Source organism: Dicentrarchus labrax, unplaced genomic scaffold (genome assembly GCF_905237075.1).
Source record: "Dicentrarchus labrax unplaced genomic scaffold, dlabrax2021, whole genome shotgun sequence".
In the NCBI taxonomy this organism is placed as follows: Eukaryota; Metazoa; Chordata; class Actinopteri; family Moronidae; genus Dicentrarchus; species Dicentrarchus labrax.
Genome location: NW_026136715.1, coordinates 7,585,962 through 7,604,288, shown reverse-complemented (window position 1 = coordinate 7,604,288; position 18,327 = coordinate 7,585,962). Strand labels below are relative to the sequence as shown.

The window sequence follows — 18,327 nt, the reverse complement described above, 5'->3', positions numbered from 1 at the left end:
ACTGTTTGGCTGTGCTTTGTTTCCATTTTGAGTGAATTAACTATGAGCAACAAGTTGTTGTGCGCAACTCCATCTCCTCCTGAAATTGTTTTTTCTCTGTGCAGCATCATTTATCATTCCTCCTCCTCTGCTCCTTAAATAGAGAAACTGAGAAGAGGGAGGGGGTTGCTTGGTGACGGTTGCTGTGGGACCTTTGTGGGCGGTGAGGCAGTTGTTAGGATGAGAAGCGTAGTTGCCATGACAATGTATTGACACCATTGAGGTGGGTGTTGAAGATGCTCCACAGGTTGTGAATGACAGTCTACATAATACTTGTCTTGTTATGAAAACCGATAAAATAACATATATGTGCTGAGTGAATCATGCAAATACAGGATTGTCTAAACTTTTATAAAGTTTTTTTTAAAAAAAGGTAGCCTTAATGAATCATATTACTTAAGTACCTATTTCCATATTGTCTTGTATAAACTGTGTAACCTGAAAATGTTGTCTGCTTTAGAGCTGCTTAAAACTGCTCCTTTTAAGGAATGGAAACTAGCCACGAGTTCCTCTGCACAGTGCCAACAGGTAGACACAAGCAGGGACTCAGCTGCATTGTAACTTCCTGCCATGCACATCAGCAGGAGCAGATGGTATTTTCATTTTCAGCCAAAGAAACCTAAAATACATTCAACACAACGTTAAAGAGCCACAGGCATGGTTTCATAAATGTGTCTCTGAATATTCCTGGCTGTTCCTTGGAATGATTTGACCTCCAAATCCTTATTAACTTCAGCTGTCATCTGTTCCCATCTCTTAAAGAAGGGAAATTAATAAATTAATAATATAAAATGATAAAATACTTCAGTCAAGAGTGATATTTTCTGCATTGGCTCTACACCGAATCAGTGATGAACGACAGTAATTTTAGTCTCCACAGTCTCCAGGCAGCAAGACCTTTGCAAATATCACAGATTTGAATTTCCTGCCCTGAGCTTTAGGAGGAAGATTTTCAAGCTGAGAGATACTTATACTAAGTCTCCAAGTTTGGTGAAATATTTGAAATAAAAATGATTAAATTCAGTTTCACCACTGTTTTGTCCTATGCAAGACCATGCAACCCACCTCCAAGTGTGAATACATTAAAACAAGACTTTTCATTTGGTCTTGCCAGCAGCAACAGCCAGGCAGTAATATGTGGTGAGAGACAAGGTGGGGATGATATACGAGTAAAAAGTTTGTTGTATAAAACATGAGTGCGGCCATATCGCAGCTGGCATCTTCGCCTCATTACTTATGTAAGAAACCCTGTATTCCTGTTACAGTGCCAGAGAGAGGTTTTCTCTAGAGGATCCCTCATAAAGACCAGCCCAGAGTTTCACTACCTCCAACCATTTAATTGGAGTTGAAACAGATGGTTGGAATCCATAAACAGGAGAGTGATCGCTGATATTGTTAAAAGAGTAAAAGATGTGGGCAGAAATTGACAAGAGCTCCAATGAGAGAAACTGAAAAGTGAATGGGGGTGTGTGCAGTAAGGTACAATGTCAACTCCATGCAGTCCCCTGCCTCCTGTCCCTCGCTCATATAATATTGATGGGCTGACAGTGTGTGTGTTTGTGTATGAAAGAGCTGCAGTGGGTATGACTGTGCCATCGAACCCGCAGCAGGACACGGAGGCCGGTGGATTAACCTCTCTGCTGCCTGCCACGGTGATGCCAATAATTGCATCGATCTGTCTGTTGACTCATTTCCACCTAAGCATTGACTCAGTGTAGTTATCTCATATCCTTTCTAATCTATCCAGTGTTCAAATTTTCTGTCAATTTTGCCATTTATTTCAAAGCTTTATCAGCCAATATAAATACCCCCTGCAACCCAAATATGGACTATGAATGATAACAGGAGCAGAAAGGCCTACAGCAAGATCCCAGCTAATTACTTTGGTGATGTGATAATATTTACTATCAATGTCGCGGCTTAAAGAGATTTAAAAAAAACTGTGTTAGTAATGTTTTCCATCATGAAAATGGATCAACAATCTGTATTCTTTTTTGTCACATGTGATCCTATTCTTTCAAACGGACAAACTGAAAGGAAACAATAAAATCATTCATGGCTGAGTTTGGAGCATTCCTCCACCGCCAACACTCTTCTGCCACTTTGCTGTCTTAAGCTGTGAGCTTCCCATCAAACACACACACACACACACACACACACACACACACACTGTTCATGTCTTTCTGTGACCCAGACCCTCCAGTTCAAAGCTCAAAGAGGCTCTATGGTTTTGTTAGAAGAGGCAATGTTCAATCCAGGTATTGAATTGAGAGAAAAAGCTTTGTGTAACTGTATTGTTTGCAGGGCTGCAGGAGTGATGTAGCTGAAAATTGGCAGTGTTTTGAAAGCATGAACTTATCAGATAATCGCTGGAGCTGAAGCAAGAAAGAATGAGACGTATCTTGTATATACAGGCGAGCGGACATAATAGCGTAAACTTTCAGTTCTCCTTTCTCAGTATGTTGGTAGTTTATAGATAGATAGACTGATCCACTTCCAGATTGGGTGCAGCTGATTTGGCTTCTACGGAGCTTGTGCTCATATATAAAAGTGCAGACTGCAGATCTCCATTGTAGTTAACTAATCCACCTAACAGGCATTCAAACCTACATAACAGACCTTGGTAGAAGTGTTTGTTATTGTAACTAACTTACTTCAAAGTCATTTTCAGGAATTATGTTCAATGTTAGACAGCTGCAGTGTATACATTTCCTGAGGAGTGACATCATTGACAGGCAGATTATCCAGACGTTGAAAAAATATGTAATCAGTCATGTGAACGGCATGTACACACAGGTACTTCGCAGTGGCCCATTTATCACCCCATCCCCATCCATTTATATGTCAGTTTCTTCCCAAATCATTTTTCTTTTTACACATGACATGTTGTGCTACTGAAAAAGCCACTCATTAATTAACAGCACTCAGCTATTTATCTTTTGTATTACTCAGTTTAACTGCCTTTTGCTGTCTGTCTGTGATGATTCAGTTACATTTTGCCTACACACAGCTACGGTACAATCCACATGTCATATAGAAAAAACATCACTGCAGTGTAGGCCACCATACAAACACCGGTGTAACAAGTCAGGTCATTCTTCACTGGTGCCAAACTAAATGCTCTTTTGTGACCATTTTGTAAGTGCAAGAAAAGTGAAAAAAAGCTGAGTTCTTACCATGCTGCTACTGTCAGAGAAAGGTCCCTTTCACTAACTGAAGCAGTGTAATAACAAACACACCCTCCCTCTCTCTCTCTCTCTGTCTGTCTCGCTCTCTCACTCTTTCGCACTCCTTCACACACACATACACACACTTTCACAGTGGCTCTTGCTCGCCCTGAAAAGCTGTACAGGCTACATTCTTGACAGTCTTTTGACAGCTATGAATTTCCCTCACCCTGCCCAGCTTTTCCCCACCGCCCTGCCTGCGCAGGTTCACTGACATATGCACAGTAACTTTTATTACACAACACCAAACCAAACAAAAACACGTCACAACACAGCTGATAGGAACAGACGAAAAGACACATAGAAGAAGTTCATTTATTTATTGAAAAAAGGGAGGAGGAAAATAAGAAATGCTTGTTGCTTTCTTTTGCTTTTATATCCCACTTTTTTAGATAAAATGTATGAAGAGACACATCAGTGGTTAACCTTGATGTCTGTACATGAATGCAGGTGAAAGCAAGGTAGTGTTTTGAAGCAGATGAGGTGAATGACAAAGCTTTTAGTCAGAAAATGAGACATACTCAGTGTGGATAAAATTGACTACAAGGAGAATTGTCAGTGAAAAAACAGAAGCACATATATATACTGCATAGAAATATTGTCAAATAAGAATTTTCTGTAATATGTATGTGCGCTAGATGTAACTAAATTATTCTCTCTGAGGTTCAGTGGTTTATATTGCTGCAGTGTACACAGATTATAAACGTCCTGACAAATAACAACAGCAAATGTTTTTTTTATGATTTACCTCCAAATGAACGATACACAAGTACACTCCGGTGTACACTTAATTGTGAAACCTTGGGCTGAAAACAAAACTGATTCTCTAAAGTCTAAAGTTGACACCAGTGGAGGCACCACGCTTTCACACACTACAGCAATATGCTAATCAGGTTACCAACAATAATGGGGTACATACTGTGTGTTCTGCAGGGGAAAACGTTAACATTCAAGGATTATGCGCACCACACAATCAATACATAATTTAAAATAGAATTCCTATAATCATTTTTGTGGGTGGATGAGTATGTGCTCGAGGGGGAGATGACTGAGGTGGGTGTGTACGAGCAACATTCCAGCATGACTGAAACAACAGAGCAATTACAGCAACACATATTTCACCTTCAGACATTTTAAAATAAATGTGTGTCTACAGGAACTAGACAACTTTATCAGAATTAAATCAACAAGCTAAATCTCTTCAAGGTCATGAATAAACATGATAATAGATGAGACGATAATTATCTGATGTGTAGGAAAAAATTACCATGTTAAACAAACTGCGTACCATTAATGTCTTTACATCACATAGAAGGCTAGCTTCTCTGACATTGCATAATGGTTGGCGACAGGACTGTATAGTGATTTGCACAGATAAAAAATGGTGACTACTGAGCACATCTGAACTGACATGAGTCAACTAGTGGATCTAAGATAAGCATGAGTGCGACAGTAATGAGCAGACGATAATGATTCGTTCTGACAGCTTGATATGGCTGCTGGAAAAAAAATAAATAGCAAAGAATACAGAGAAGGAGAAGACAACATCAAGATTCTTTCAAATGTAAATGAATGCACAAACCATATGATACATGAATAAATCAATGATAGCACATATACCAACTGTCACTACACTACAAGTTGCATGCATTTCAGTTTTTCTCTCGAAAAGACTTTTTTTTGGTACACAGTGCGGTCTCTGTATTCTGGCAGCATAAACTGTGATAGTCTTTTCACAGGTAAATGGACGAGTGAGTCGTTGTGCAGCCAGTCACACCTCGGCTCAGCGAGAGGAGGGGCTACTGCAGCCTGAGGCAGAACAACAGAACTGATGGGCACCCTCATCCTCACCCTCCTCTCTTGGAAAGCAACACGGGACGAGAGTCAAAACACAGACAGAAACACAGGAAGGCAGACAGACAAGACAGAGAGAGAAAAAGAAAGAGGAGGACAGAGTGAAAAACAGCATGAGACACAAAAACAAAGCAAAGAAAGCAAAAAAGCAAACAGGTGGAAACTAGAAAAGCCTGGAGTGGGCTGCATTTTTAGTTAAAACAGGGACATAAACAGGCATCTTTATTAAAAATGTGTTTACCGTACAGAGTATATGCACATCACAGCTGTCTAATGCCATTAGATGGCAGTGTTGAAGCATCATGCGCTGATGTGTCTAAGAACAGTATCAGGTGGAGGATAAATGAGGGAAGGAGAGACAAGAGGGTGAGAATTCACCAGCTTCACTTGTGACTCAGTCCACCTTGGTCCCATTGCTTACTGCATGGCTCTTGCTTGTTTTTCAAGCTGGTAAAAGGGCCTAACTCTAGCTATTAGTCAGCCAGGGGAGTGAAGCACAGACTCTTAGTTAGGATTAGGAGGGGTTGCAGGAAGGTAAAGCAGGAAAGCAGGCAGACAAGGATGAAATAGAACGGAAGTGATGGTGACAGGCCCCTGTGTGAGAGAGATATATCTGGAAGTTGTTGACAGGCTTTGGGATTGTTGCAAGGCTTCTTATGGGGTTGAAGGGGTTTTTATTCTTATTGTGTCGTACTCACTGTACTCAGGCCCTGCTGTGGCCCTTACCTGTCCTCCTTCTGTAAGCTTTGGTCAGTAGAGGGGCAGCAGTACTGATGGAGACTGACGAAGCTGTGAACAGTCAGACTGGTGGGGAACAGAGTGGCATAGGCAGCGCTGCCCGCTGCCGTAGGAGTGGTGGGAGCCGAGATGGGCTGCCCTGAGATAGACGATGGCCGGACACTGACAAGAAGGACCAGAGACGGACAACACACACAGAGACATGGAGAAAGCAGAGAAACATACACACATACAGTCAGCGCCAAAGCAGAAAGACAGACAGAAAGAAAGAGAGAAAGAGAAAGCACTGTTTTGAAGCTGCACATTGATAAATCATAGAGCAGCAATGGTACTACAAGGAATGACACATTTAAAAAGAGAAAAAAAGGTAGAGGTGTGACAGCAAGGTGACTAACAACTTTACAATCACTACAGGTCTTTGTTAAAATCAACTCCTAGCAGGCAGTCTACAATTGTGTTAAATAAGAAAGAAAACAGAGTTCAAAGTCAAGGTTTAAGAAAGAAACAGAAATTCCCACAGAGAGTTTTATGTGAGAAACTCAAACCACTCTGATGGATTATATAAAGCTCTATACTGGTCTATAGTGGGGTTCTTCTGTGGATCATCCTGTATGAAAATGTGAAACCACTTTCTGTAATGCAGGCAAAAGTGCCCATATAACACAAAAGCCTCTCTACTACCCCTCTACTCTGGCAGGAATTAGAGATGTTCCATCTGCAGATTGTGAGTGAGCAGTGGTTGAGATTAGCATGTAAATGGTCGGTTTCTCACTGGGGCCAGCTGCTGTCAAGGACACGCAGTCCCTGTCATTTTAGCATGGAGACACTCAGAGAGGCACAGGGATGGAGACAAGATGCAGCAAAGAGAGTGAGAAGGGAAGTGAGATCCTGCAACACTTAGGCAGTTTGCGGTAGTTTACCAGCTTGTTTTATGGCCAGCTGTGTAAGATGTGGCAACCAAACTGAATGTTCAGAATGTGTTTTTCACTTGATGGATGCATCAAAGAAACCAAATTCTTTTAGAAGCTACAAGCAGTACTGTCAGGGTATGTTTGGTGATATTCTGTATTCTCCTTATTGTGAACAAATCCCATGAAAAGACAAACCAGCAATAGATTGTACTAACAAGCGTTGCCTGTCTAGCCAAAGTTTTTTAAAGCTCATTTTTGTATGTGCAATAAGGCTCCATTGTTGCTCAAAAACAATTAAAAACACATCAATAAACCACACTTGCGCTGAGTAATATGTTGCTTCATTACACTGTCTTTTATTTCGAGTCAAACCCACATACTGTACACCCTCCTGCTGGCATAAATACTCACTAAGGCACCAAATCTGCAGATGAAATAGTTCCTCAACAAACATTTTTTACTCCTGTTTGAGTTACATCTGCTCAAAATTACAGTTCCCAGCTGTTTTAGGAGAATAACAAGTCTTTTTAAATTATTATATACTCATGACATTATTTTCAAGCAACAATGTGAAAACAATGCTCTTGTAGTTACGAACGTCCAGAGAATTCTCACCTGAATCACACGTTCAGCTCAGCAATGTTCAACTTTACTGTTCTGGTTCACTCTCACTGTTTTTATAGTGTTTAGAACTGCACGTGCTACAAATCCTACTGCACACTACCTGTTTAGAACTAAACAACAGACACACATAGTTAGCGACTAGCTGCTGAACATGGTGGAGTATTTAGAAACTAAAGAGCCAGATTTCCCTTAAGAGTTGATGGAGACCAAAAGCAGAGCTAAAAGAGAATGGATAATGTAGTTATAATCATCAGGTGGACTGAAAAGGTGGTGATATGTCAACATTTCAGCTTGTTTCCATTACCAAAAAAAAAAAAAAACGTATTACTTATTGCAGGTTAAAACATTCATCTTCTGTAGGAACAAATGGGCTCGAGGCTGAGAGCCACAGAAAGGATAGTGAAGTCCGAAATACTGAACGATGGACAAACACACTGTTGGTTTTAGCCTTTTAATTAGATGTGTAACATTTAGGAGGCTCTATTGGCAGAAATTAAATGTAATATGCATAGGTGTGTTTTCAGTAGTGTATAATCAACTGAATATAGGTTTTTTTATGGTTTTGTTACCTTAGAATGAGCCTTTTATTTCTATAGACACTACGGGTCACCTTCCATGGAGTCTGCCATGTTTCTACAGTAGCCCAGAAGGGACAAACCAAACATTGGCTCTAGATAGAGGCTCCTTCACACTTGGAGGGGGAGAGTGAAGTGAGGGAGTTGCGATCTAGATGCCACTTAATTCTACCCATTGCTCCTTTAACAATAACTAAATAAAGAATATCAATAGCCTTATCCTTTAATTCTACTGATCACACAAACTAAAATACAATTCATGTTTGACAGGATGTCCAATTGACTCTGCCTTTCAAATGTTGGCAGGGTCATAGCAGACACAAGTCAAAGACACTAAACAGGGCAGTAAGCAGGAGTTTAAGGGTTTATAATCAGAGAGGAACAAGAGTGTTTAAGGATATAATCATGTAGGTGGAGCTCTTGTTTGCTTAGTGCAAATGATAAAAAAGTTCCAGTTGAATGAGAATAAGCTTTCAGTGGCTATCTGAACAGCAGAGCGCCTTGTTCATTCCTATTTATAAAGATTACACAGAGGTTACAAGTCAGTGCCTTGATAAGAGTTGCAGACTTAATTTGCAGGCACAGATTCTATATTTCAGAATCCTGGCATGATCTGACAGGTGTGTTGTTAATTTCTCTTTATAAGGTCTCTGTAACACAGAGAAAAGAAATGCTCTGAACAAATGAACCCGTTGACCTGTTTAGCTTCGGATGGGGATGTGAAGACAGGCAGAGGTGCTGTTATGTAAGCCTGAGCCATGCTTGTACACACTGTGTGGTCTTCACTGCCAAGATTTGTATTTTACCAGCGGTAACTAATGCCTCCTGTTAGAATATCCCCAGAGTGGCAAGTGTTGACAGGCTCATCAAGGATCTGATTTTTTGCCTCATGAGCAGTTAAGCCTGAATCCCAGAGCAGCATAAAAAAACAGACACACAATGCCTCAGCCATCCTCCTCCTTCTTTTACTCCTCCATAGAAAAACACACATACTACCCACACATCTTCTTAGTATGTATACATCTCTCTTTCTTTCATTAGTAGGCACACATAGAATAACAAAATAATAAAACGAAGATATCAAGATATGAATCAACACTAATAAAAAAATATTTGTGAAGAGCAGAGGCGACACAGGAAGTCCAGACTAAAAGAGAAAGTAGTACATTGGGAGAATGAGTGAGGTGGCGTGTATTTAAAGAGGTGAGATGACAGAGGCTGGAGGCAGGAAGAAGAGTGGGAGGAGAGTGAGCTACATGAGAGTGGGAGAGGTTGAGTACGGAGGAGGGCAAGGGTGAAAATAATCAAGAGTGGAGGAAAGGAGGGAAGAAGGATGGAGAGGGGAGGAGGAATGTAAAATGGAAACGGGAATGTGGAGTGATGGTGGTTGCGGGAATCAAGTGTTTCCTCGAACCCGTGCAGCTGCATGGGGGTGTCAGTGTGTAGGAGAGTCTATGTATAGATGAGCGAGGTGAGTGGGAGCAAGGCTCACATGCAGCGATCACAGGAAGACATCACCAGCGATGTTGTGGCAGGTTTTTTCTGTACGCTTACACATCACAACAACTGTATCGCAAAGCAGCACACGGTCAGAGAGCACTTCCATTTACATCCACGTGGCTTTTCTGGGGTATAAGCTGTCCGTCCAATTCAGCCATGGTACGACCCACTTCCAACTGTGCGTTCACTATTTTTTTTTCCCGCCATTGTCTATGAAATAAGAGTGTGGGAGCGCACTGCGTCATCCCACCCCCAGCGAATGACCCGCCTGACTCCTACTGACAACCAGAGACGTTTGATAACCACACACACCGCTTGCAGCCTAAAGTTAAGTGTGTTTTTATACACAGCATCCTCCCCTTCCCTTCCTTTCCACCAGTTCTTCCACAACCAACCCCCCCCCCCCCCTCCCTGCTTTCCACTGTGAGCTTGAGTCTCCTGCTGCTTGGCAACAGTGCGGACTGCCTGTGTGGGCGTTTAGCATTGAGTGCCAGGCGAAAGCACTGACAAGGAGGGGCACAGTTACAGTTACGACTCAACTACGCACACCAGGCACCTGCTGTACCCTGTGAGTTTGCGCAAGCACGTGTGTGAGTGCTTCTGTATAGGTGCGTGTGTGTGTGTGTGTGTGTGTGTGTGTGTGTGTGTGTGTGTGTGTTTGAACTAGATATGATTCACACAAATGAAGAACAATTAGACTTCATTTAAATGTGATGTGGGAGACACAGAAGGAGTAATTCAAGAAAACGATACTCCTGCAGATCACCGAGGCGATATTCTGTAAAGTCTGAAACAGATCTTGGTCATAAAGCATGACTAATTTTCTCTAATGGCTGGCCAGAGAAACCGCATCCCAACTTTTCAATGAAAGAGAACCTGTAACCTCAATGTCGCAGCACTCATCTGTCTTCAATATGTCTCCTCCATCCCCATCAAGCCGTCATTCAATCCTGCTTCTGTCTTTCACCCTGCTCCTGCTCCCACTCCTACCCTCTCTTCTCTTCACTTCTCTCCATCTCTCTATTCTGTGTCTCTCGCCCACAGAGTTCTTCACAGAAGAGCTCACAGCGTTCCCACGGTAACCAGTCTCCCTGTTCTGCTCCACAGAACGTGTGCATGAGTGTTTGACAAACATCCCGCCTCAAAAGTGCCACTTATCTGCATTTGAACAGGAAAAGTCATAGTAGCAGCTGGGAAAAGGCTATTGGAGGTGCACCTGTGTTAATCAAATGCTGACCTACAGTGTCCAGTGTGCACTTACTACAATAGAGGGGGGGTCATGATTACATCTACAGTGATGTTTAACCCACTGATGAATGGACAGAAGGCCTAGCGTTCTGCCCTCCTCGCTAATAACAAAGCAAGACTGCTAATCTCTGCGCCAATTTAGCACGGCTGTTGTTCGGACACAACTGTTATCTGTACACAGCTGCCATTTAAAACAAAGCAAAAGAGGCTGTTCCAAAACTGACGGGGGGAGAGAAAAGGGGAAGGAAAAGGGGGAAGAGGTTGTGTCGGGATCAGGATATTTAGCCTCCCGCTTCTCTCCTCCCCTCCCACCCCCTGGATAGGTGAGGGGAGTCGGAGGTGGAGGGAGAATGGGTGGATGGAAATACAATATTGTAACTGCCTTGAGGACAGCTTTACAGTTTCCACAGCAACTATATCTCACAGCACTCCCGGTCCAAGGACATTTCTCTTCCTGTGAAAAACTTTACATCACAGCTATTCACTTGTCTCCTTACCATTTCAAAAAGGTCAGACGGGATGGTATACACAGATAGAGAGAGAATAAAACACAGTAATAGACGGGTAGTAAGGACTATGAATGACACAGGCAAGGTCATGTGTCTAAGGTTATAACATATATTTGTGCTGCCTGAGACAGACTTGCCTCGTAGATGATAAACTGAACAATTCAGTGTGTGGTGAGTTTTTGTTCTGTCACAAAGCCAGTCTGTCTGCTGACGTGATATCTCGTGTTCCTGTTGTGACATCTAGTCGTTTCTGTACAATGTGACCTTACAAGGCAGCAAAGACACTGTTCGAAAATAGGTGAGACGTGACACCACTGTAATACATCAAATCCAACTGTAAAGCCATAGAATCCTTCTGCATTTACATGTAATATAAATGTTAATAAAAAAACTAGAGTGTGTGCACTAAGCGTAAAATCCAGAGTGCCTCACTGTGCTGAATATGACCATCTGTTAGTCAACTCTGGAGATGAAATGAAGGCACATTATTGGGCCTCTGATACTTGAAAATATGTATCCTCGAGAATCCTGAGTAACACGTGACTAACATGGAAAGGAAAAAAGGGTATGATTTTACATTTGTGCTCACTGTATGAAGCAATGAACACTCACTGCAATCAGAAATGGCGAGGAGAAGGCAAAAAAACACCACCCACGTACACTTGCCTCCCACACACACATCCATCATTTAAATTTACGTCAAGCTAAACTGCATCACAGTAGTCATTAGCGCTGTTGCGATATTTTAATGCGGGCCAAAATTAAACATTGTTTAATCCACTACGTATCCTAAAATAGAAAATATAAAGGATAGTGAGATTCTTGAGTTCTTGAGTGAAAAACTGCAGCTGCAGCTTCACTGGATTTCTTCTAGAAACTCACAGTAAGTCCAGAGAGAATAGATTACCTCCCATCACATCACACAGACTGTTTGGAGCAGGTCAGTACAGGCTCAGCTGAGCTTTCCCACACATTTGCCAGGGGCCAATTCATTTCTCTAAATTGTATCTGCACTATCTTAGCTAGTATAGGATGTAAAACACTGCTCAGAATGCCCAAATTACCACATATTATAAACAGTTTATTGGCCTAAAGGAAGAATCGTTCAATCGAGCTCATCAGGAACAAAAACTGTGCTACGGTTAATAGCAGGAAAAAGAGCGAGTGAGCACAGAGGGGAAGAGAAAGAGAATAGCACAAAAGTAATTTCTGCAGCTTCTCTGAGTCATATCTGCAGCAGTGGGAAACAGAAACAGCGAGGGGGAGAGAGTGAGTGTGTGTACGTGGGTATGTGAGAGAGAGAGTTAGAAAGAAAGCGAGAGAAGGGGTGGAGTGGGGGCTGTAAAGGGGATGGGGTTATGTGTAGCAGAGCTTCACAAAATTAGCAAATTAAGCTCCCTGTGAAACAAAAGTCCATTACTCTTCTCAATATCCCCCCCCGAACAGAATGAATGTCAATTTCAGAAAGAGTCAAGCACATGCCCACAATGCCCTGAGTGGAGAGGGAGATAGATGGAGGGATGAGGGAACAGAGAGACAAGTGGAGACACAAGCACCTTCACAAGGCTCTTTGGAACTCTGAACTCTCCCACTGTGACAGCCAGAGTGAAGTGGAGAAGAAAGATAAGCTAGGGTCCTATTCTTTTTTTTCCCGGCGTTATATAATAATAGTGCTCTGAGTATCGGCACCACTGGGGCTGTCACCAAGACCTCTAGCTGCCCCTGCCTCTCATCCTATGAGCTGCACGAGGACAGCTGCATGTATGTAGAACATAATGAAGGGTACAATGTCTCACCCATGCAGAGAGAACTGTCACATCATCATAACATGACAGCCTGTATGGCAGACTGCAGGGTCACATTGGCTGTCTAATAATGGACATCCCAGGTTATATCCTACAGTGCACACATGCACGCTCACAAAAAAGACACACTAAAGACACACATATATATACACACAGCAGTAATTATCACCCCTGGGCTAGTGGTAATTATACTCTGGTCACACTAATTAATCTCTCATGCACTCTATGTGGACCTACCTCCCTCTTTCACACATTTTTGCGCACACACACACTAGCACATACATTATATGAAGATACACTCTCACGCACATACACATACATACAAAATACACATGCATGACCTCTCCCAAAATAACAACAAAAAAAAACATCTGCCATCCTCACAGCGAGCTTTGGCGATGCCCACAACCCTGCTGCTTCTTGGAGGAGGTACTCGACGTCAAAAATCACTCCACCCTGAGGACTCAGACTCACATTGTTCACACTGCCATTAACAGGAGGAGAGGAATGAAATAGGGTAGCATTTGGGACAGCTGTTTACAGCATGCCGCTGGGAGAAAGAAGAGCAGAGGAGCGACTTTGTTTTGATGCAGTTGCTGCGCACGCATGGCTAAAAGAAATGGGGACAAGTTTATTCAGTTTCCTGAATTGTTATGTGAGGCACAGAGAATGCAGGGCAGAGATGAGGACTCCTGCTGGAGGAACAAAAACTAATTGGACAAAAACAAAAGCAGCTCTCTGAGCCTTGCCTTCTCTGGCCCAGACTCCCCTCTCCTAACTCCCTCCCGCTCTAACACACCCTGTTGACAGATGGTAAATCAGTGTGTGTGTTCCACCTTTTCTCTTTTAGACTGGGGCACGCTGAGTAAGGTCGCTCAGTCACTTTCCTCCCCCTTGTCATCTTCTCCCTCTACCCATCCCTCTCCCACATCTTCCTTCTGTCTCTTCCTCTGATTTGAGTCATATTTAGAGCAGCACGGGCACCGATGATGAGGAAATTCATGTTTATATCTGATCCATTATTAGAGGAGAAGATTCTGCTGCTGACCTAAGCTAATAGGCCAGTTTTGGGTTAGGCTGAGTCACAGCCAGACAGGGACAATATGGCTCTTCTGTGCGGGTGACTCTTTATTAAATGTGACACTTCATATGATACGCTTGTCTGAGCCTGAATCCAAAGTCCTACAACCGCTACAGACAATTAACAAGGGAAGATCAGCAAGATCTACATTTGCAATTCATCACTGGATTTAACACCTACATAAATAACTAATATGTGCCTCTGTCTAATGACTAAGTCACCCCTGGGGATGAGGAGAGGGGGGCAGAGAGGCAGCGGAGGAAAAGACAACTCCAATCGATAAGGGATTTGGTCAAGTCTGAATCAATCATTGATAAGAGGATTGGGACCATATGAAAATAGATAGCGAGCTAAATCCAGTAATAATTGCGGAGATGATTGTGTGTAGAGAAATCATATGCACAAAGAGCAATGCTTTCTGTCACTAAGACTGCTGCAACAGTATATTTCACTGTGTACTTTTTCACATGAATTGCTGCCTACTCAGAATGCTTAATGCTTCCGGAACAAAAGCCGGCTCTATCTGTGTGTTTGTGTGCGTGGTTAAGTAAAAGCGAGGACAGATGCACTTGTTGTTTGCCAAAGCTGTGTTTGCAGCGCTCTCTAACTTCAGGTCAGCCTTGAGTTTTGGGGGGTGGGGGGTGGGGGGCTGGGGAAAGCAACTAGCCTACAGTTCAGAGTGAAGAGGAAAAGAAAAAACACACTTTTAGCAAACAGTCGTTGGATTTTTTTTCATACAGAAGGGCTTCACTGGTCCAGAAAGTTCAGATCACCATGAAAAAGACCCATAACCCTGCAGCAAGGACTTGAGGTATCCTCAGCATACTACTATGAAACTCCTACGCACCTCACATAATAGACTGTGATCATTACACAAATCAAACCCTCTGCAAGGCATAATAACACACAGCATGAGGAAATGGACACCTTGAGCACTTATCACTCTACCCATAATCCTTCAGCTCTTTGCATATTTCCTCATGGTAGTGTATTTAAAAAAGAATCGCTTCTTAGGTTCAGTCCCATTACTGTGAGGATTATCTCTGATGACTAGAAAGGCTGCAGCTCCATACAGCCTGTCATTATGTGCGCTTAGCTTATAAATGTTCTGACACTTTATGCAGACTGTGGTCATCACTACAATTTAGAGCAACTTGGTCAGGATCACTGACATTCTTGTAATATGATATGAAGCTCACCACTCATTGGAGGAAGAGCAAGCTAATAGAGGAGGCTTCTCTGTTAGAAAATAACTTACTTTCTACGAATGGTGGAACTGGTGTTGGTGTCTGTGCTGTCAGTGCGTTCAAGCCGGTCTCGCTCGGTGGTGGAGGAGCCGCAGGACAGACCTCGGGTCAGCCTGGTGTGGGTCCTTCTCTCCCTGCTGGGCCCTGGAGTTGTGGCTGTTCCAGCTGTTGCCTGAGCCGTCGAGGTGCTACCGTTCCCGCTGCCGCCGCCACTGCCACCACCGCCACCACCACTGCCATGATGGATGGGGAGAGACAGAGGCTGGCTGTGGTTGTGGTTCTGATCGGGGGTGTCTGAACCCGGCGTCCTTGGGGTGCGATCCTGCCTCAGGTCCTGGTTCTCTTGGCTGACCCGGTCCAGCTGGCCCTCCAGCTCCTCGATGCGCCTGCGCTGGGTCTCCAGGAGCTTGGCCTGGCTCTCGATGATGTTGTTGAGCTCCAGGAGGTACTCCACTGCCCGGTTGGGGCTTTCTGGGCTGGTCTCCATGGTGGGCCTCTAGGGGTATGACCACCACCAGCCACCACCACAGTTTCGACCCCGTAGGGGCCGAGATCCACCCCCCCCACCAGCCCTGATGAGTGGGGGGGAGGGAGGGACCAACGAAGGCTCTAGTGGAGATTAACTAATGTCTTCAGATGTTCAGAAACAAGAAGTCACAGAGGATAAGAGGTTGAGAAGTTCAGACTGACTACATGTCCCCAAATCTGAGGGCAAAAATGAGCATTATAGCATCTTAGTAGCCTTTAAAAATGTTGCAATGCTGAGAAAATAGTTCAAAGCTCAAAAAGAAGCTCAAAACCCTGTTGGTTGTCTGATATCCTGAAATCGAAGTCATTTTGAAAGACCACGCCAAATCAGCAGGGAGTGGGTCAAGAGTTTGGGGCAACATGATGAACACTGAGCAAAATATTTAAATATTTAAATATTTACTGGGGGGAGGGAATGACAGAGGTAAGTAGTGTCTAAATTGAGGCTGATCAAAGATCTATAATGAACTTCAACTTGCTTTGATGTGTCTTTGAGCACATAAATACACAGAGGAATAAGTAGGATATGTATGCACTGACCTGTGACATATCCTGCTCATTAACTTGAAGAACTCCGGTATTAGTTCATTATACAGCATCTCTAATGCATCAACCACTCTTTTAGCCTCCTCGACATACAGTGGGGGGAGGGGGGGGGGGATAGGGGTAATGGGGGGGGATGCTTTTTTTTTGTGATCTACCACTAATTATCAGGCACTGTCAATCATTACATAACACAGAAAATTCTCCTCCCTCCCACGTTGAATATCCCCGCAGTCTATCATCGTCGCTTTCAACCCATGGCTTGATGAGTCTCTACAGCACAGAAAGTAAGCAGAGGTGGCTTACTAAGTTCATTCCTGAGGTCCAAATCCTCAACCCCCCCCCTGGTCCGACAAAACTACATCCTAGTGCCTTAAATTCAGATTAGTTCCCAAACTGTGTGCCTCTGGGCTTTTCATCCGAGAGTAATGCAGAGTTTATTCCCACGTCACGCATTCATAAACACTGGTCTTGGAGATAAAAACATGTCAGCTCTTTAAAAAATAAAAAAAAACTATCCGGAATATATATATATATTTTTTTTTGACAACCCCGAAAGTCTCAATAGGCTGTGTCAAATCTTTTAAAACTGCACTTTGGTGTTTCGCCGCTTTCGGCGCTGATCTGAAATCGGTTTTAAACGTACAGGTTGAGTTATTTCCTACTTATCTGAGACGAGTTTCGGCTGTATCGGGTCGGTAATCCATGCAGGTGCAGCGGGGAATCTTCTTTGCGGTTGGCGCAGAAACACGAGAGAGAGGTTTCGCTCCCGGAGCGTCTGAACTGCAGCGATGCGTGCGGCTTTTCCTCAGAGCGCATCAGAGTCGAGTCAGCCACAATGATGTCAGACTTCCGGAAGAGAGTTCCAAAATAAGAGAGTATTGCATGCGTGTTGCATGGGCTGGTTGGCTGCAGGTGGAATTCAAAGAATGCATGAGTGAGAAATGAAATGAAAAATAGGAAATTAAATAAAGTTTTTATTCCTGTGTCAATGCGTACAGCCTGCACTGTTTTACACGATCCCACATATTAACATAACTCAGATCCAGAGCTGCACGCCCTATGTTTTCAAACAACACGATCCTTTACAAAGTAAAACATAGTAATTTGAGTAATTTTAACAGAGATTTCAGACCTCCATTCGTGTATTCAATAATTAGATGCACCAAAAAAGTGGAAATTAGTATAAATACTAGCTAAATAATCCATCTTGATTTCTTTTGCCATTCTAGTTTTTGGTCATCTGTGCACCGGACTATAATCTGGTTTTGTTAAACCATTTCATAGAAATTTTAAACTTTTAAATCATCAGCAGTGTGAACAATACAGTAGATAAGTGTCACTTTTGGCTTTTCTCAAATCACACAGCTCACAGTATTTTCTCACAAATTACTCTCCACACAGCAGGCATTCATTATTATGGAAGCCAAATTAGGGATACAATTAATAGTTTTCAACAAAGGCTGCAGATAACTCGAAGGTGTATCTTTTAATATTATATCAGATGTCATCCAAATTATTGGGGGAAATCTGCTCTCTCTGGAGACCTCATGACCAAACGTACGGATGACACTTTATTTTGAAGGCACAACCAGACTCTCATTTTGCCTCTTGGCTTGTAACTTTACACACTTCAGGAACCCTGTTGAGCGCCTTTGAATCAAGTGCACATGTAGAAAACAACACAATACACTGAAACGCGATATCTATTAAAGACTGAAAGTGCCACATTCTTCTCTGTTCAACATTTCCATATCATTGAAATTTAGTGGCTTGATTTTAGGTCTTTTGAATAGTTAAGACCCACTTATTTAAGTCCATCCGAATGCAGAGCTGTTATTAATGCGGTGATATTTTTTTTTTTTTTTTTTGCGACTGAGCTGATTTGAACAGAAGGA

At 42.8% G+C, this 18,327-nt stretch overlaps 1 protein-coding gene across 4 annotated transcripts in view; it reads right to left on the bottom strand.

Moving 5' to 3' along the window:
* iqsec2b (IQ motif and Sec7 domain ArfGEF 2b) overlaps positions 1-16,540 on the bottom strand; it is a 28,289-nt gene extending 11,749 nt beyond the window's left edge. For 3 of the 4 annotated variants that reach the window (XM_051424789.1, XM_051424790.1, XM_051424793.1), the window contains exon 1: positions 15,370-16,540. In XM_051424789.1, coding sequence (XP_051280749.1) covers positions 15,370-15,845 — 476 coding nt within the window. In that variant the 5' untranslated portion in view covers positions 15,846-16,540. Of the gene's footprint in view, positions 1-3,215; positions 3,326-15,369 lie in introns of those variants that run through there. The other variant, XM_051424792.1, reaches the window with a different exon arrangement.
* Between the last annotated feature and the right edge of the window lie 1,787 nt (positions 16,541-18,327).